We start from the raw sequence: 21,482 nt of genomic DNA on the forward strand, positions 1-21,482 counted from the left end.
AAACCTGAGGATATAGTTGAGTTTCAATTTCAGTATTTTATAAATGCTAGAATATTCCACAGGGTGTGGTAAACTTTGAGAAAAAAAAACACAGTTTGATTGGTACACCCGGTGTACAGTGAAAATTTATCTGTCTAGCAACAATTTTATTACAGCGATATTGTTAAAGACTAAGGCTATAAAATATTTAAAAAGTCACTTAAATCGGACAACAGGTTTAGGAAATTCGAGACATAAAAATGACCCATTTTTAAGGTGGTGCGTTAATTTCTTGGAGTAGTATAGAATACTAACACCTCATCTAATTTGTTACGGTGTTATAGGTACACGTAATTTGATGTGTTGGAGCAATTAAAATCCCACACTTTTCTTTGAATATAAATATTTCCAATTTGAATCTTGTTCAATATATTTGTACGTTTAACAAAAAAAGATCGTCGATATGTTTCGGGCTGGTTTTCTACTGGTATTCTTTTTGAATTCTATTTTTGCCGCTAAATATGTCATAGTCGAAGATGGAGTTTTGGTTCTAAACAAAGATAATTTCCAAGAAGTGATCAAGGATAATGAATTTGTTTTAGTAGAATTTTGTAAGTATTGCTTTTTTAGTTGTTCATTTATAATCTTACGATTTATTTATATTTTATTACTTTAAAAGGTATTTGTGGGTGTAAAAAAAATTACAGCTAATTTTTATTACTTGAAAAAAGATATGAAGTTATTGTTTGGATAAGATGACCTACTCACTATTCAAGATTCTCCGTGTTTATAAATTTTAATAGCTCTTTATGAGCCAAAACCTTCTTCAGAACAATTCTCCATTCGCCCCTGTCTCTGGCAACTCTTCTCCATGCTCTAATTCCAATATAGACCAGTGCAGATAGCTCTAAAATGGACCAAAAAAATAAAAAAATAATAGCAGGATGAGACCAATTTCAAATGAAAGTACACATAATAGATAACATGTAGAACATTTTTCACTAAATCTGGATGAGGGGAACATGGGTTGGGGGAGCGTTTTTAGGGGTGAAAACGGTTAATTATGATTTGTGGCAAAACGGCACATCCTATCGAAAAAAGTTAATTCGCAAAGTTGTAGGCAATAAAAAGATCTACAACTTTTGTAAAAAACATTTTTCACATAACCTCAAAATATCCGAGAAAATCGGAAAATTCGATGTTTTTGATTTTATTTTTTTTCTCACTGAAAAAATTTTTTTTTTTACCAAATATGGTGGAAACTTACCTCTTTCTGTCCAAAACACGCTGTATTTTTTCTGTATAAAAATATTTTTTAAAACTCTTGTTTTTTATGTATAAGGGAAAATGTAAGCATTTTTTCAATTGAAAAATCTCCCGAAATTTTTTTAGCTTTTTTAAAGAAGTTGGCATTTTTTTTGTTTATTGAAACCTCTATTTTCTGACGGTGTAAAAAAATATATACGTTACTGTGGAAAATTTTGTCACAAAAGGCAAAAATCGGAAATTTATTTTCAACCTCTCACCATTTTCAGATTCTCAGACGTAATATAAGTTGCATAGCGAGCAGGAACCAACGAACCTCTGTTAAAAATTTATTACACTAATGCCGTTGTCTGTGATTTTTAATTTTCTGAATAAATTGTAGTTAAAAAAAAATAAAAAACACGCTTTTAAAGCACTAAAAATTTAAAAATAAAATATTACTAGCTTTAATTTTAAAAGTTATTTTTAAATTTTTAGTGCTTTAAAAGCGTGTTTTTTATTTTTTTAAACTATATTTTTTTTAAGTCGGCCTACTTACCTATAAAGTTCCTTTTTTTTTTAACTTTTTTCTCATGATCCAAATTAAAAGTCACAACAACTTTTTTAACGAAAAAGTTTATTTAATACAAAAGAAAGTAATTATTATAATTTTAATGGCCAATTTTTCATCAATTAATTAAGTTTTTGCTTCTTTGATGGCATTTCTTCATCACATTCGGTAATACTTACATATTCTGCAGTTTCCTCTCTAAATCTTCTAGACCATCATGGTCTTCGTCTACATTTTCTTCATTTGGCGTTGGTTTCTCATCCATAATGTCATCAACACGTACTTACGTTTGATTTTGATTCACTGTATGTGTCATCATGGTACACATAATGGCCGCGGCGCTGCGTCTGACTGGGCTGCACCTACTCGCAATGCAACTTACATTACGTCTGAGAATCAGAAAATGGTGAGGGGTTGAAAATAAATTTCCGATTTTTGCCTTTTGTGACAAAATTTTCCACAGTAACGGATATATTTTTTTACACCATCAGAAAATAGAGGTTTCAATAAACAAAAAAATGCCAACTTCTTTAAAAAAGCTAAAAAAATTTCGGGAGATTTTTCAATTGAAAAAATGCTTACATTTTCCCTTAAACATAAAAAACAAGAGTTTTAAAAAATATTTTTATACAAAAAAATTACAACGTGTTTGAGACATACAGAGGTAAGTTTCCACCATATTTGGTAAAAAATTTTTTTTTTCAGTGAGAAAAAAAAAATAAAATCAAAAACATCGAATTTTCCAATTTTCTCGGATATTTTGAGGTTATGTGAAAAATGCTTATTTACAAAAGTTGTAGATCTTCTTATAGCCTACAACTTTGCGATTTAACTTTTTTCGATGTGATGTGCCATTTTGCCGCAAATCGTAATTAACCGTTTTCACCCCTAAAAACGCTCCCCTAACCCATGTTCCCCTCATCCAGATTTGGTGAAAAATGTTCCACATGTTATCTAATATGTGTACTTTCATTTGGAATTGGTCTTATCCTGCTATTAATTTTTTATTGTTTTTTTGCTATTTGCACTGGTCTAATAGATTTTAAATCATTCTCTAAGTTGTCTTGGTACCTAATTCTCGGTCTTCCTCTTGCTCGTTGTCCTATCATCGGCCCTCTTCGGTCAAAAACTTTTCTGACTATGACATCTTCCTCTTGTCTGATTACATGCCCTATCCATCTAAGGCTACCTTAATGAATTTTACAACGTTAGTTTCTCCAAAACTTATATACAATTCCAAGTTGTAACGACTGCGCCACATACTTTGTTCTTTTATCCCTCCATATATTCTTCTTAGGATTTTTCGCTCAAAACGTTTGAGCAGTTCTTGGTCCTTCTGTGTAAGTGACCATGTTTCTGAACCATATGTTAGCACTGGTCTTTCAGAGGCGTAGCTACCGCCGTATCAGCCGTATTAATTATACGGGACCCCCGATATTCAGGGGCACCAGTGTGGTATATCGAAACAAAATTCCACTTACAAAGATTGAACAAAATAATATTCTACAATTATTTCACCATTAAAACGCTTTTGAAACAGTGTATATTGTTTGGATATCAACATTTTGGTGTAATGGATTCTTTATCTATGCCTATATAAATCATATTTATCTATTTTTTATTATCCGCCCCATAAGAACAGAGCTTTTTTGTTTTCAAGCTACCTTTCATTGTCAATTCCATTGGCTGTGTGTGAGTTATTGTATAATGTATAATGCCAAATTGCAATTTTTGTAATCGCTTTATCTTTGACTATTTGTAACAGTATGTATTGTTTGGATATAGTTTCGCGTATTCTATTCTTTATCTATAATTGTATTTATGTATATCTACACTTCTCCAAGAAATTAACGTATTATCTTAAACATTGGTCATTTTTAATGTCTCATATTTCCTAAACCTGTTATCCTATTTAAATGAATTTTCTAATATGTTATAGCCGTATTCTTGAACAATCTCGTAATAATATTGTTGCTAGACAGGTAAATTGTCATTGTATACCAGCTGTATACAACAAAAAACTGTGATTTTTTTCTCAAAGTTCGCGTCACTCTGTGGAATATTATAGCATTTTATTTATAAAATACTGAAATTAAAACCCAACTATAGCCTGATGTTTTCTTAATATTCTATTGTTTTATTCATTCGCTTATGTAGGATAATAAAAAAGTTAAGTAATACTTTAACAACTAAGTAGTCTTATTTTTCATCAATACAGGGTGTTTTAAATAAGTATGGCAAACTTTAAGGGTTAATTCTGCATGAAAAAATAATGAGAGTTTGCTTCATTAACGTATGTACGCAAATGCTTCGTTTCCGAGAAAGGGGGTGTTGATATTTTTCTTACAAACTGGCGATTATGTGCAAATGAAAGTTGGTGGGTTTTAAGAGGTAGTTATTGTGCATTTTTTAACATACAATTAAGAAATTTATGTTCACCATTGGCGCACATACGGATCATATTACCCATATGCGCGCAAATGGTGAATATTAAATTCCTAATTGTATCACAAAAATGCGCATTAACTACCTCTTAAAACCCACCAAAATTCATTTGCATATTTTAACCGGTTTTAGGGCAATATATAAATCGTCAATTTGTAAGAAAAATTTTACCACCCCCTATCTCGGAAACGAAGCATTTGCGGACATACTTTTATAAAGCAAACTGTCATTATTTTTTCATGCAGAATTACTCCTTATTAGAGTTTGCCATACTTATTTAAAAACACCCTCTGTATATTGACGAAAAACAAGACTAAAACAAGACTTTTAGTTGTTAAAGTACCTAACGTTTTTATTAACCAACATAAGCCAATGAATAAAAATAACAGAATATTAAGAAAACATGAGGCAACATTATGTAGTTGGGTTTTAATTTCAGTATTTTATAAATGCTGAAGTATTCCACAGGGTACTCCTAGAGCAGGTTCTGGGCCAAAATACGAAGTTGATGAACCGTTCCTTGCTAGCTCATCTGCTTTCTCATTACCGTCTATCCCGGTGTGTCCTGGCACCCAGAATAGAGTTACACTATTTCTTTCGGCCAGTTCTTCCAGTTCTTTCCGGCATTCCCATACCAGCCTTGACGTCACTTTCGGGCTCATTAGTGCCTTCAGTGATGCTTGGCTGTCTGTGAGTATATTGATCCGTCTATTTTCATAGGCCCTCAAGTTGTTCATTATGACACACTGCAGAATTGCGTACATTTCCGCTTGAAACACAGTTGTGTATGTTCCTAGTGAGAAACTGCGTCCTACATTCTCTGTTTCACTAAAAATACCGGCTCCAGTGCCTTCATCGGTTTTTGATCCGTCCGTATACCAGATCGTTCCCCTGATTTTGCTACTGATGCTGTCCCACTCCCTTCGGTCATTGATTTCTATTCCGAAGTTTCTATTAAATGTGTATTTTGGTACCATGTGGTCAGTGTATGTATCAGATATACTTACCCCACCTTGGTTCCAAATCTGATTATGCCCAAGGTTCTCGTATTTATCCCTTGGTTTTCCTTGCAGCCTGTATGCTCCCATCCTCGCTTCCCCTTTGATAAATATATCAAGAGGGGGTAGGTCTAACAGGGTTTCCAGTGCCGCCGTCGGTGTTGTTTTTATTGCTCCCGTTATTCCCAAGCATGGAAGTCTTTGTATCCTGGTTATCTTGTTTATAGCGGTTCTTTGCTGCATCTTTGTCCACCATACCAAGGATGCATATGTTATCATGGGTCTCACTATCGTTGTATATGTCCAGTACGCCATTTTCGGACAGTCCCCATGTTTTTCCATGTGTGCGTCTGGTCAGCATTAATGTGGCCTCCGCTCTTTTAATTACTCTTTCCAGCTGTCGGTTCCAGGCAAGTTCTGGGTCCAGTATAACCCCTAGATACTTTACCTCTTTAGACAGCTCCAATTGTTCACCATTAATGATCAGAGGCCCTAAGTCCTCCAGCTTCCTTCTTCTGGTGAACGCAATTGTGACTGTTTTGGAAGGACTGACTCTCAGCCCTTCTTCCCCAGTCCATTTGGTGACAATATTAAGGGCCTGCTGCATGCGTTCCCATACTATGTTTTGGAATTTTCCCTGGGAAAGGACTACCAAGTCGTCTGAATAGCCCAGGGTTTCATGGCCGTTCAATTCCAGGGACTCAAGCAAATCGTCCATGACAAGGTTCCATATTAGCGGGGACAGAACAACTCCCTGCGGAAGTTTGATTGGTACACCCGGTATACAATGACAATTTACCTGTCTAGCAACAATATTATTACAGCGATATTGTTAAAGAATAAAGTTATAACATATTTAAAAAATCACTTAAATCGGACAACAGGTGTTATGAAATTCGAGATCTCAAAAATGACCTACTTTTAAGGTGGTACTTTAATTTCTTGGAGAAGTGTATTTGCCGGCCGTACGACGTTATACCATAAGCACAGAGCTTTTTTCTTTGTTTAAGCTCATTTTCAATGTCCATTCAGCCTTGCATTGAAAAAAATGAATCTGTTTTCAAACAATGAGTCTCGGCAATTCAAATCTATTTTTCGACTTTGATTTATTAGAGTTTATTATTTTTATTATTATTATCTATATTTGGGTGTTATACGCAGAACTTATTAGTTCCTAATGGTAGGGGAGCCCAAGCGGGGATTTTTGCAGTTACTCGAGCGCGTCAGATTAGCATATAGGGAGAAACCTGGTACCCTGCAGATGTAAATCTACCATATATTGGCTCTTAACACAGGGGAGTTCGTTAAGGGGGGCCCGAAATAAAAATTCTCTTCTTAAAAAAACTCGAAATTGTCAGATTAAGATAAGGTAAGTTAAGTACATGCAAAAGAGTGTATATTCCAAAAATCTGACGACTTGAGCCGGGCGTAAGGAAATGGGTGAGTCCCAAAGTTTCAAAAGAAAAAAGCGAATATTTCGCGAAATGAATGACAGATCGAAAAACTAAAAAATGTGTGTTCAATATTTTTTAAAAATCTATCTAATGATACCAAACACGACTTCCCACGGAGAGGGGTGGGGGGTAAACTTAATATTTTAAATACGAATCCCGCGATATTTCGCGAAATGAACATCAGATCGAAAAACTGTAAAATACACTTATTCAATATTTTTGAAAAATCTATCCAATGGCACTAAACACGACCCCCATGGATATGTGGTGGGGGGTTACTTTAAATCTTAAATAGGAGCCCCCATTTTTTATTGCAGATTTGGATTCCTTACGTAAAAATAAGTAACTTTTATTCGAAACATTTTTTCGAATTATGGATAGATGGCGTTATAATCGAAAAAAACGATTGTTGGAAATGGAAAATTAAATTAAAAAATGGCAAGCGCCCACTAAAATGGAAAACTTTACTTAACTTTTTTTGGTTTTAGGACCTACTCTTCACAACCCAATAGGTCCCCAAAGCGCTCGAGTGACTGCACATTTAGCATACTTTGCTCCCCTACCATAAGGTTGTATTATGTAATTTGCAATTTAGTTAAATTTTGCAATAAATTGTTTTGTTTTATTTCATTATATTTTATTTTGTATCTACTTCTACTAATATTGACGATTTATGTAATTTCAGTAAACTGTATTTGTTATTGTTTTTTCTGGCTTTTTGTAAGCTTTGTCCATAAGATTGTAAAATTTTCAGTGACAATAATAGCTATTTGTATAACAAGGGAGGAAAGTGCTACATTTCCTCCCGAGAATGAAGTTTACTGCCCGACGCGTAGCGGAGGGCAGTAATCATTCAAGGGAGGAAAAGGCACTTTACTCCCATGTTATACATATGGTTTTTCCATCTTCCTCAAATAACAAGTTAATTTTTCATTTTTATTAATTTATTTATGTAACTAGCCAACAAAATTTATTAGAACTAAAACTAACAAGTAGGTACAATATAACTGTCAACTGTCAAATATAAGTCAAATTATTAATGTAAACATTGTTAAATCAAAATAACAATTTACTGTTTTTTACCATTCTACAAAATACAGGCTGTTTTATAAATAAACGTTAAAATGTATAGATACTTACGTAATAGAAAATAGATATTGTACAGGGCGTCAATAAGTTATATTTCATGAATGAAATACCATGACGTCACTTTTACTTTTCCTCCCTAGGGAGGAAAAATATTTTCCTCCCTAGGGAGGAAAAGTACAACTTTGCTCCCTACAATCAGGTCCGGAAAAGTATACTTTCGGTAGAGGTAGGTGGAAAAATATATTTCTATTCTATTCTATACGAGCGTTTTTGCTTCTTTTGTCGCGGGGGAAAAAGGGCCCCGTGACAAACTTTGATATGGGGCCGCCGTGGGGCTAGCTACGCCACTGGGTCTTATTAGTGTTTTGTAGACAGTCAATTTAATTTTTCTAGGTAGTTTTGAGACCATCTGTCTTTTTAAGCCATTGTAACACTGATTGGCCAGCACTAATCTTAATTTCTTCACTGACATCGCTATCTTTAGTTAGCAGCGAGTCTAGGTATATGCATGTGTCGACACCTTCCAATTCTAGGTCGTCAATTATTATTCTTCTTGGTGTCGGGTTGATTGACCTAGTGCGTCACATATATTTGGTCATTTGAACATTTATATTTAGTCCCATTTTCTGTGCAGATGCTCTTAACGACCAAAATGCTTCAGTCAGAGTTTCAGTAAACCTACCTATGATGTCTATGTCATCTACGTATCCGATAATTTGTACTGATTTGTTAAAGATAGTACCATTCGTATTAACCTGGGACCAGTCCCGGATTAAGAATCTCGAGGCCCCTAGACAATCCAAGCTAGGAGGCCCCTTAAGAAACTTCTGTCTTTTCCCTCCAAAACATCGGATAACCCCTCCATCTCCGCCGCGGTATACCTTTGATATATTAGTGGACATTTCGTAGACTTACCTTTAAAGGGTACCCCCCGTTAAGATAGGCAAAATGCTCTCACTCCCAGAATTCAATTTTTTAAATTTTTTTACGTTCTATGAAACTAAAAAATGAGATAACGCGGATTTTTAGCTCGCCACCCCCATTACCCCTCCCCCCACAGCCAAAAACGTAGATTATTAGATTTAATTTTTTTTAGTTGAGTTGCAATTGATATAAAAATTTCAAAAAATTAACACGTGTAGCTGAGGCTTTTACAAAACATGTCCATTTTTTATGGACCCATAGGTCGAGTGTACATAACCTCAAATTTTTTTTTAACTTTTTTAAAGCTTATAACTTTTTTTGGAGGGGGCTGCAGGTCCAATTTTTTTTGCATTTTGTGTAATTTATCAAAAGCTATCTCTGTGATTTTTTTCAGATTTTTCCGTCAGGTGCGCCATCTTGAAATATCAGGAAAACAGTTTTTTTAGGAGGTTTTTGGGGATTTTCTCCATTTTATAGACTGCAACATGGGTCAACTCAAGGTTTTGTTAATAGATTATGTATAATTTGAAATAACTGAGTATTTTAGCACCACCACCCCACCCCACCACCCTCCCATTGCCCCCACAAAAACGTCATTTTTTCTGTTTTTTTTTTGTTTAGTTAAGTTGCAATTAATTTAAAAAAATTATGAGGCTTCTACAAAACATATCTATTTTTTATAGACCCGTTGGTCGGGTGTACAATACATATAACCTCAAAATTCCTTTTTTATTTTTTTAAAACGTATTTTTGACTTCCAATCGATATTTTTTTATAACGTCCAATAAATTGTATGTACATCTCTCTCGCGGACGGCCGCTTAAATACGTGTTTAGCGCTCATTTTTAATTAAAATAATAGTTAGTAATAAAGCAGGGTCAAAAATTTCTTCAGGCTATTGCAGGGGGTAGGGCTTTAAATTTTGAGTTGGTCACTTTATGACTTTCATAATAATAATTTTTAATCGAGGTATTAAGCCTTGAACATGGCCATTTTCGCGTTTTTCAAATTTTAAATTAAATGTAACTCGACAACAGTCAATTTTATAGAAAAATCACAAGAGACCTTTTTTGCTCAGGTTGATCCAAAGAATCTAAAACAAATTTGTCCGATGTAAAAAAATTCATTTTTTGAATTCGTTTAAAAAATTGTTTAAGCAATTTTCCGACCGCGGTACTGCCTGGCACCTTGTAGATTTGTTATAAGGACCTGTTTTTGAGTAAGTTTGTGCACAAAAATAAATCGGAATAATTTACCTAACGGGACAAGCATACAGCGTGGACTATTTGCATTATTATGAGCCAAACTTAGATGGTTTGGAAAACAAAACATTAAACGATAGATACTGTTGTAGATGCAAGTTGCGCAAACGGCAACATAACCATAGGCTGTTGTACGCATGTAGCTGCCATAATATAATATTTATCGCATGGAAGATATTTTACAAAAATCATCAAGCCAGCAGAATATCTTACAAAACTCTTTGACAATACAGTTGTTATACCTATAGGTACCTGTAATAGACGAAGACAGCGATGAAGACTTTAGAACTGTAAAGTGTAATACCAACGAATATACTCTCCGAATACTCTACGAGTATATGGAGTTATATATTCTTTGGTAATAATTTCCTTATTCTTTTTATGGTGTTTTACGTGGCAGTAAATGTGAAGCAAAATGACAGTATAGGCAGAAATATAGGTTATGTAGATGGTACAAGCCAGTGATGTGGTAGAGAGGTTCATAGAGGTATATATTAACATAGAGGGAGCCTACCTTCCGCGCTTCCTGACGACAAGATCTCAAGGACTGGTTTGCTGCATCTCTTTCTAACACATTGTATCGAAAATCTATGATGACATTCAGTGTGAATATAGGCACGGAAGAGGAGGACAACTGTAGCAGCTTTACTTTGCGTAAGAGTGAAACAGCACTAATCCAAATAAAAAAGATGGTGTCGTCACGTCGCTCTGAATGACACTCTCTCTATGCTAATATTTAACTCTATGGAGAGGTTTTTTTTAAGTTTATTCAATAGCAAACTTTATATAATATAGGAAAAAATGTTTGTCCGACAAATATGTTGGGCATTTTAATAAGTCCGCATGTCAAATGACAGGAATTATATTGGTGGTAAATAGTGGTTTGATTTTTGCATGAGAGTTTAATGAAAGGCTAACAAATCAATTGGATGTTCTGTCCGACAAAATACATGGGACGTTTTCGTAATCTGACGTTCGAAACTTGTAACCTGTTCAACAACTAAAACTTCCCCTGTTTCAGTGTTCCGGTACATCAAAGTTTGTCCGACTAGACACTGTTAAGCTAGGAACAAATTTTCAGTTTGCTATTAATAAACTTGTTTTTGATACACAGTATCCAGGCCTGTATGAGTAACCGCTCAAAAACCTTTAAAAACATAGTTTTTGGGGGGTTTTAGAGGTGTTTTTTGTTTGTTTTTTAGAGGTGTTTTCCCCGAAAACTCAGTTATTTCAAATTATACCTACATAACCTATAAAAAACCTTGAGTTAATCTATTTTAAAGTCTATAAAATGGAGAAAATCCCTAAAAACCACCGAAAAAACCAGTTTTGCGGATTTTTAAAGATGGCGCACCTTACGGAAAAATCTGAAAAAAGTCAGAAATATAGTTTTTGATAAAATACACAAAACACAAAAAAATTAGACATGCAGCCATCACTAAAAAAAGTTACACGTACCTATTAAAAAACAAAAAAATGAGGTTATAATATGTTGTACACTCGACCTTTGTAAGTATGTTGTACACTCGATTTTTTGTAATTTATAATTTAATAAATTATTAACTATTCTAAATGGGAAATAAGCCACAATTTAACTAAAAAAATGATTTTATTAACGTTTCGACGTCCACCACGGACGTCGTTGTCAAAATACAAAATATTAATAAATTAAACAAAAATGTTGTTGCTTGGTAAAAAAATCTTCTAATAATTTAATTTAATCTGACTTATTTATATAGATCGTCCCAAACCCTTTTTTCAGTGCGTCAACAGATTATCGAATTCTCTCTTTCGCATTACAGATGGAAAATAAAATCATTTTTTAGTTAAAATGTGGCTTATTTCCCATTTAGAATAGTTAATTACAAAAATTCCACAAAGAAATAGCTTCAGAACAACATTTATAACTTATTTGCAAACCAACTTAAAAAAGGAGGTGAAAAGGAGGTGGGGGAGGGGAATAGGGGAAGTGGGCTAAAATTGCAGTGAGTCCCAATTTTTTAAAATCATATAGAACGTGAAAAAATAAAAAAAAAATATTCAGGCTCTATCGACCTCAAAAAATATAATTAAACCCGTAAAATCCTTACAAAACTTTTAAAAAACATGGTTTTTGGGGGGTTTAAAAGTGTTTCGCCCAATTTTTGAATACCATAATATACTCAGTTATTTTAAATTATACATAATCTATTAACAAAACCTTGAGTTGACCTATGTTGCAGTCTATAAAATGGAGAAAATCCCCAAAAACCCCCTAAAAAAACAGTTTTTCTGATTTTTCAAGATGGCGCACCTGACGGAAAAATCTGAAAAAAATCACAAAGATAGCTTTTGATAAATTACACAAAATGCAAAAAAAATTGGACCTGCAGCCCCCTCCAAAAAAAGTTATAAGCTTTAAAAAAGTTAAAAAAAATTTGAGGTTATGTACACTCTACCTATGGGTCCATAAAAATAAACGTGTTTTGTAAAAGTGTCAGCTATACGTGTGAATTTTTTGAAATTTTTATATCAATTGTAACCCAACTAAAAAAAATTAAATCTAAAAATTTACGTTTTTGGCTGTGGGGGGAGGGGTAAGGGGGATGGCGAGCTAAAAATCCGCGTTATCTCATTTTTTAATTGCATAGAACGTAAAAAAATTAAAAAAGTTGAATTCTGGGAGTGAGGGCATTTTGCCTATCTTAACGGGGGGTACCCTTTTTATTTAATTTTGTAAAACGTGTTGCTTGAAGAAATAAAACAAAGAAATAGTCAAGAAACTGTTTATTGATATCATTTTGCTTAAATTAAAACAAAAATTATTCCCAGATATTTTAAATTTTAAAGCAATAATAAATTATTTTAGTTTTTTTTTGTTATAGTTATCAATAAACGAACGATTCATTTTAAAGTACAATAATTTTTCTACTAATAAAAAAACAAGGTCGTAGAAAAGTATAGTATTCTACTTGCATGTAATGCCTATTACTCACTTTGATGAAAAAACACTCGTTTTCGGCTCGTGTCGCAAACTTCATCATTGTGAGTAATACCCATCATTACATGCTTGTTGAATAATATACTATCACTTATTACGTAGCTATGTAATAATAAATAATTATGTATTAAACTTAGTTTGAGTTGTCAAAGCCTTATATTATTATAAAGCAACTTTTTGAGTTTCATAGAAACAAAACTACTTAAATATCTTCAAATTCCAAATTTTTGGGCACATCATTCTCAATAGTCATAATTGAGGGAAACGCCAGTTTTCTTTTTTGAAAATGACCGTTCGCATGTTGCATTTGTAATCATTAGCGTAAGATAAATCTTAAAAGCTACTTACAAATTTGGAAACTTCGATTCGAATTTGTTCTCATAATTAACCCAAAAAGACTATGAACCAGGAATATAGATGCACTATAAAATATTTGAACTGCAGTAATTCGTCTTAGATTTCAGGTTCAATATCATCAAAATAGTTTTCATGTAGTTTTGAAGCACACCTCTTTATTTGAGAATCACTCAGATTTGGAAAAACACACAAAACATCAAATACTGAGTTCACTGACTCGTACGCTGCCAACTGACGACTCAAGTCAATAATTAGCTTATTAGTCCTGTCGCCAGGGGGGGTACAACGGCCTCCTTTATTCAGATGGACTTACCCAAGTTTTTTCATGTATTTTGACCCGTAGAATACGAATTTTTTGGGTAACAGTTGATCCGGATGTCGATAAGATTGTTATTGACCAAGAACTTGAGGAATTACATAACCGCGATCTCTCGCAAAACAAAACATTTTTTGGTATTTTTTGGGTCATTCTAAGCAAAACATGTTTCTACAATTTTTTTCGTAGGATGGCTAGTTTTCGAGATAACCGCGATTGAACTTTCAAAAAATCGAAAAATTGCAATTTTTGAACCACCCGAATAACTTTTGATTAAAAAATAAAATAGCCGCTTACCGCATTTGAAAGTTTAAGTCAAATTATATCGGTTTTAATTATTTGCATTGCTAAAAATTTATTTTTTTATTGTTTAACAAAGCTATAAACACATAGTGTTTCCCGTGCCTTTACATGCGTTTTAACGCATGCTACGTAGAAATAGCCTCGATTGCACTAGTACCTATTCTACCTACCCGTTCGATTTTAAATGAGAAATCATAGAAAACATCACTCACGCACTAGGTGTTTGTAGCTTTGTTTAACAATAACACAATAAATTTTTAGCAATGCAAATAATCAAAACCGATATAATTTGACTTGAACTTTCAAAGGCGCTAAGCAGAATTGCTATTTTATTTTTTAATCAAAAGTTATTCGGGTTTAAAAATTGCAGTTTTTCGATTTTTTGAAAGTTCAACCGCGTTTATCTCGAAAACTGAGCATCCTACGGGAAAACTTGTTAGAACGTTTTTTACTTAGAATGACCCAAAAAATACAAAAAAAGCGTTTTGTTTTGCGAGAAATCTCTGTTATGTAATTCCTCAAGTTCTTGGTCAATAACAATCTTATCGACATCCGGATCAACTGTTACCCAAAAAATTCGTATTCTACGGGTCAAAATACATGAAAAAAACTTGGTTAAGTCCATCTGAATAAAGGAGCCGTTGTACCCCCCCTGGCGGCAGGACTATATCCAAAATTTTTAGATTCATTTCAACCTGTAACTTTTCTCCACCCCGTAGAAAAACTTCATTGGAATTAGCGTCATCAAAATGTAGTTTTCTTGCTCGCTTTTGTTTACTCTCGTCGAAATATTCAGAGTATTGTAGATCGCAGGCTTTCTGCTCGTAGTAAGCAAAATTATCTCTTTGGTACTTTCAGAACTCCAAAAGTGAATTTAGAAGCTGAATTGCAGTTTAAAGTTCAACCTCTTCTCTCTATAATGATTTACTGAGAGCGTTGATGAGTTTTAAAATTGTTGCCCAAAACTCATTCATTATGAATGTTTCTGTTTTGGCATTTCTTTCAACAAACACAGCCTCATGAACTGTTTTAGCTTTCTGATTAGGATCTTCAGAAATATTATGAAGAACAGATTTGAAGGCGTTGTAACCTTTAGACAAAACTCTTGTTGCATCAGCTCTTGCAGTTTATCTAGTGCTGCTTGTTCTTTTAAGGACAAGGTTTAGATCCTGGCGAATGAGATCGCTTAGTGGAGTTTCATTTAAGCATTTGATCGTAGCTTCCCAGCGGTGGGTAGATGCTGAAAAAAGTTGTACACGGACTGAACAAATCCAAAATAAGATATTGCTCGAACTAAACTTTTAGCAGCATTTACTCCAACTAAAGCGGGTGTGTGGCACAAGAAATATGTAAATTGCAAGTTTGTTAATCTTAGAAAAATGAGCCTGGAGACCATTGCATTTGCCTGACATGTAGCGAAAGGCATGAGTAATGAAAGAGAGTGTAGCGAGGGGGCGCTTGTTGCTCTTGCTCTTACTACTTTTCTAAGAAACCGTGCTGACTTACAGGCAGTACCTACTGTTCCTTCTACCAAACGGCATTCATTAGCGACTTATTCTCACAACAAAGGCATTATGTGAACAAAAGTATGCATTGTACTTAATGTAATTTTATACGTCCACCATCACCAAGGAGAAGAAGCATAGGAAGAAGACGCATCTCCTGGCTGAGGAACCTTAGAGAATGGTTTAACTGTAGTTCATTACAACTGTTCAGAGCAGCAGCCAACAAAGTGACCATAGCCATTATGATATGCAACCTCCGATAGGAGAGGGAACTTTAAGAAGAAGAAGAACCATCACTTTTATGGTATTGCGCGATATATAAATTTTTCAACATAATATGATTTATAATTTTTATTTAAATCTAATTATTATTTTTTCCCTTTTTTGCCTTGAACCCTTTTTAATCTTTTTCATTTTACTCAGTTTTTGAGTATTTAGAAACTGTCTTTCGGTCCTTTTCCTAGACGAAGAGAAGGTAAATGCGTGGCCTAAGTGTCCTCTATTTGCTTTCTCCTATTTTCGTCGTCTCTACGTGATTATATATTGTAAAATCCGGAGATATGGGATGCAGCCAGAAAGCAGTTTATTAGCGAAAAGTCTTAGATTTAAAATATTGTTTATTATATTTTTATTTCAATTATTCTAATTGTTTAAAAAGTAGTAAACTATGTATCTGGGGCTTTTCGTTGTTTTCCTCGTAATACGAGAGATGTCGCTGAATTGCGTCTCAAAAGGTGGGTTCATTGCATCGCGATGGTTTGCCTTAAAAGAGGCAGAATGTTTATATTCCCTTCAGAGTTGTGACTGCATAAACTTCACTGATGATGCATAAGGATGCTGAAATAGTTGCTATATGGAGATGGTAGTCCAACTCTGAATCGAATATAAACAAAACCTGCCTTGAACCCTTTTTAATCTTTTTCATTTTACTCAGTTTTTGAGTATTTAGAAACTGTCTTTTGGTCCTTTTCCTAGACGAAGAGAAGGTAAATGCGTGGCCTAAGTGTCCTCTATTTGCTTTCTCCTATTTTCGTCGTCTCTACGTGATTATATATTGTAAAATCCGGAGATATGGGATGCAGCCAGAAAGCAGTTTATTAGCGAAAAGTCTTAGATTTAAAATATTGTTTATTATATTTTTATTTCAATTATTCTAATTGTTTAAAAAGTAGTAAACTTTGTATCTGGGGCTTTTCGTTGTTTTCCTCGTAATACGAGAGAAGTCGCTGAATTGCGTCTCAAAAGGTGGGTTCATTGCATCGCGATGGTTTGCCTTAAAAGAGGCAGAATGTTTATATTCCCTTCAGAGTTGTGACTGCATAAACTTCACTGATGATGCATAAGGATGCTGAAATAGTTGCTATATGGAGATGGTAGTCCAACTCTGAATCGAATATAAACAAAACCTGCCTTGAACCCTTTTTAATATTATTTTTTCATTTTACTCAGTTTTTGAGTATTTAGAAACTGTCTTTCGGTCCTTTTCCTAGACGAAGAGAAGGTAAATGCGTGGCCTAAGTGTCCTCTATTTGCTTTCCCCTATTTTCGTCGTCTCTACGTGATTATATATTGTAAAATCCGGAGATATGGGATGCAGCCAGAAAGCAGTTTATTAGCGAGAAGTCTTAGATTTAAAATATTGTTTATTATATTTTTATTTCAATTATTCTAATTGTTTAAAAAGTAGTAAACTTTGTATCTGGGGCTTTTCGTTGTTTTCCTCGTAATACGAGAGATGTCGCTGAATTGCGTCTCAAAAGGTGGGTTCATTGCATCGCGATGGTTTGCCTTAAAAGAGGCAGAATGTTTATATTCCCTTCAGAGTTGTGACTGCATAAACTTCACTGATGATGCATAAGGATGCTGAAATAGTTGCTATATGGAGATGGTAGTCCAACTCTGAATCGAATATAAACAAAACCTGCCTTGAACCCTTTTTAATATTATTTTTTCATTTTGGGCCTTGCGAGGCCCCCTTTGGGGTCGGGGCCCCTAGGCAACTGCCTACCCTGCCTAATGGTTAATCCGGCACTGTCTGGGACTCTAGAATAATTTTATCTAATGCCAGGTTAAATAAGAGACATGATAGTCCATCACCCTGTCTTAGTCCATTTTTGCAATGGAAGGGTCTTGAGAGATCGTTTTGGATTTTTACCATGCTCTCTGCTCCTGTGCGTAGAAATTCAGGTAATTGGACAAGATGAAACAGAATTTGAAATGCTACCACAGCAAGTAGAAGTTTACCTCTATTAACTGAGTCATCATATGCGACTTTGAAGTCCATGAATGTGTGGTGGGTGTTGACGCCGAACTCTAAGGCTAAGGCTCCACGGACGACAAATTTACGCTAGCAGTAGCCGTAAAACGAACTTAAGGTTCCACGGAACGGAATAGGAATAGCCCAACTGAACCGACTATACGCATAATCCTGCGGTCGGTTCAGTTCGGCTATTCCTATTCCGTTCCGCGGAACCTTAAGTTCGTTTTATGGCTACTGCTAGCGTAATTTTGTCGCCCGTGGAGCCTTAGAGGGATTTTTCAAGAATCTGCCTCACTATAAAGATCTGATCCGTTGTTGATTTATTAGGGCGAAACCGCACTGATATCCTTCCACTATATTTGGTGTAGGGAAGGAGTCTTTTGTACAATGCGTTGGACAATGCTTTATATGCCGTATTCAATAAAGTGATGCCTTTATATATTTATCACATACCGTCATGTCTCCCTTTTGTGTAGCGGACAGAGTACACCCAACTTTTAGTCTGCAGCTGTTTCTTTCTCTTGCCAGATTGCAGTTATCAGTTTATGCATGTGTTTCAAAAGAGTGTAGCCGCCGTTTTTAAAAAGGAGATTATCCGAACCGGTGGCTTTATTATTTTTCAGTGTTAAGATGACTTTTCTAATGCTTCTTTGGCGGGGAGTGGCCGCCGATCATCTTCATTAATTTGAAACATTGAACCCTCGATCTCGCCATCTTCATGATTGCCACTAAGCAGTTCTTTAAAATGTTTCGCCCATCTGTTTAGTATCTGTTCCTTGTTACTAATTATAGAGCTGCCCCTATCTTTACAGGCTATTATTCTGGGTTTGGATTCTTTTCTGCAGCTGTTTATATTATTACATATCTATTTGTAGAACTTTCGTGAGTCTTTTCCATTGTAGTTTAGATACAACGGTGTAACCAGGATGATCCTAAGGGGGGGGGGGGCTTACAACTACTGGAGGGTCCCTGGGGGGTGTGGAATATTAAGGGTGTTAAGCATATACATCTCAATAGGGGGGATTATAACCCCCAAAACCGTGTTTGTAGCGTATTCGTATTGTTCTTTTTTTTTCTTCTAAACATTTTCTTTTCTTCTCTTCTAAGATTTTATTATATGCTGAACTTAATCATCCGAATATGATGTAATATGAATATAAATGCTTTATTATACAGTATGGTGCAAATGAAAGGAATAAATTCATTATTTTATAAACCGGCGAGTTTGAAAAAATCCTGATACAGGTCGATTTTTAAACGCTTTTATTTAGTTCAATTGTTTGCGTCAAATCTTTAGACGTTAATTTGACTGCCTTTTCTTCAATAGAAATGAATGAAATTTTGCAGACATATGGATTCGCGCCCAAGAAGAGAAATGATAGAGGCATTCAATCAAATAGAACGAGCTGCACAAAATAGTGGCCTGAAAATCAACCAGAACAAAACAAAATATATGCAGGTAAGTAAAAACACAGAAATAAGGCAGCCACAAAATATAACAATAGGAGAATACAACATTGAGGGGGTAAAAAACTTTACATACTTGGGATCCCTAGTCACATCTGATAATAACGTAGCAGAGGAAGTGAAGAGGCGAATATTTATTGCCAATAAAAGTTATCATGGCTTAATTCGGCAACTAAGATCAGACAACGTCGCAAGGAAAACAAAATGCCAAATATACAAAACCCTAATAAGACCGGTACTCACATACGGCTCAGAAACCTGGACACTCACTAAAAGAGAGGAAACATTGCTAGCCACCTTTGAAAGAAAAATCTTGCGACACATATATAAGGGCACAAAAGAAAATGGAATTTGGCGAAGAAGGTACAACTTTGAACTATACGAAATATACCAGGATCCAGATATCATAACATTCATTAAAATAGGACGGCTGCGTTGGATGGGACATGTAGAAAGAATGGAAGAAGGCGAAATACCAAACAAAATATTCAAACAGATGCCAGTAGGAAAAAGAACAAGAGGAAGACCGAAGCTGAGATATTTAGAACAAATAGAAAATGATATAAAAACCTTAAAAATAAAAAACTGGAGAAAAAAAGCACGAAACAGATCAGAGTGGAGAAGAATCCTGGAACAGGCCAAGACCCAGAAAGGACTGTCGAGCCAATGATGATGATGATGGGTTCGCGCGAACAATACACGAATAGTCGATAAAAATTTTTTTTGTTTATGAATTGTTTAAATAAAAAAATAACGATTTTAATGGAAAATGCTTAAATTCTCTTGTTTTTTACAATGTAGAAACTTGAAACTTTTACAGATTGTAGCTAATTATATGAACTATACATAATTTTACTTTTTACGTTATTTGTTTACGTTATATATAAACAATAAAGTTTCAAATTTATCCAGTTTCTGTCCGATTTCTATCCAGTTTTCAGCGAAAAAAGTTATGGCACCGCAGAGGGATGAATGCTGTCCTTAGTATTGTCGTGGGCTTCGACTGTCCATAAAACGCAAGGTTCGACTGTTGACTACGCTGCGCTGTCGTGAACTTGGGCCCGAAAGTGTTTGCGTAAGGACAGGCTTAAAAGCCTGCATTGAGCCTGCAAAGCTTACGTTTCATTGAGCCGAGTGCGATCATTAAGGTACGTATCCATACAAGGGTGAACCCCGCTCGGTGTAGCTGTTCAAATGAATACAGCATGCGCTCCCTTACATATAAACCGCAAACCGGTTGAAATGAAGAGTGTACGCGCCAAGCGGCGATCACCGACGTATCCACTAAGTGGAGCTACTACACCGAGCGAGGTTTACCCTTGTATGGATACGTACCTTTAGACGGCTTGCGCATCGAAGAACTGCATTGCGAGAAATTAACAGCGTCTAAACCGTGCAATAGTAAAGTATTACAAGAGATGGAAATACTGCGAAAACTGTAATAGTCGTAAATAATGATTTTGATTTAAAAAATGTATGAAGAAATTACAGAAAATATACAATGTATGTATCAAAAGTTAAAATATATGCAAAAAAGGTATCTGTCATGTACCTATATCATTTTTTTGAACGTGACAATATATTTTAATGTTTGAAAAGTGTAAGACTAAAAAGTAAAAAATAAAACAATATGAAAAAAAAAATTTAAGAAACGCTTTTATTTAGTTATGAGTGACTAAAAGTTAAAATATAAAAAAATCAACTAAAAAGCAAAAAATAAAAAAATCAAACTCAACGGATTATTCGAAAAAAACGTTTGTTAAAAAATGAAAAAATCTAACACATTCGTTAAAGAAAAGCGTGGGGCGCGTCTTCATCGAATAAACGGTTTTCGTCCCACGCTTTTCTTTAACGAATGTGTTAGATTTTTTCATTTTTTAACGAACGTTTTTTTCGAATAATCCGTTAAGTTTGATTTTTTTATTTTTTGCTTTTTAGTTGATTTTTTTATATTTTAAGTTTTAGTCACTCATAATTAAATAAAAGCGTTTCTTAAAAATTTTTGTTTTCATATTGTTTTATTATTTTCAAATTATGATCCTTTGGCATATATATCATATAAGTGACGTCATCCATATGGGCGTGATGACGTAATCGGTAATTTTTTTCAGAGCCTTTCAGAGAACCATTCTTTTAAATACCAGCTGCTTATTTATTTTTCGCTGATGTAGAGTCCTTGTTTCGCTTCCATATTATGTAATATCTGGGCTAATAATTGACATGTACAGTCTTAATTTAGATTTTCTTTTTAACAGCTTAGATCTTAATAATAATGATAGGGAGTACCTATAATGCTCTATTTCCCGCAGCTATCCTTGCTGAGACTT

At 34.5% G+C, this 21,482-nt stretch overlaps 1 protein-coding gene across 1 annotated transcript in view; it reads left to right on the forward strand.

Moving 5' to 3' along the window:
- Positions 1-382: 382 nt before the first annotated feature.
- The window catches only part of LOC114326271 (protein disulfide-isomerase-like), a 126,101-nt gene continuing 105,001 nt past the window's right edge, over positions 383-21,482 (forward strand). The window contains exon 1 of the mRNA XM_050658202.1: positions 383-590. Coding sequence (XP_050514159.1) covers positions 443-590 — 148 coding nt within the window. The 5' untranslated portion in view covers positions 383-442. The remainder of the gene's footprint in view (positions 591-21,482) is intronic.

Source organism: Diabrotica virgifera, chromosome 8 (assembly GCF_917563875.1).
Source record: "Diabrotica virgifera virgifera chromosome 8, PGI_DIABVI_V3a".
In the NCBI taxonomy this organism is placed as follows: Eukaryota; Metazoa; Arthropoda; class Insecta; order Coleoptera; family Chrysomelidae; genus Diabrotica; species Diabrotica virgifera.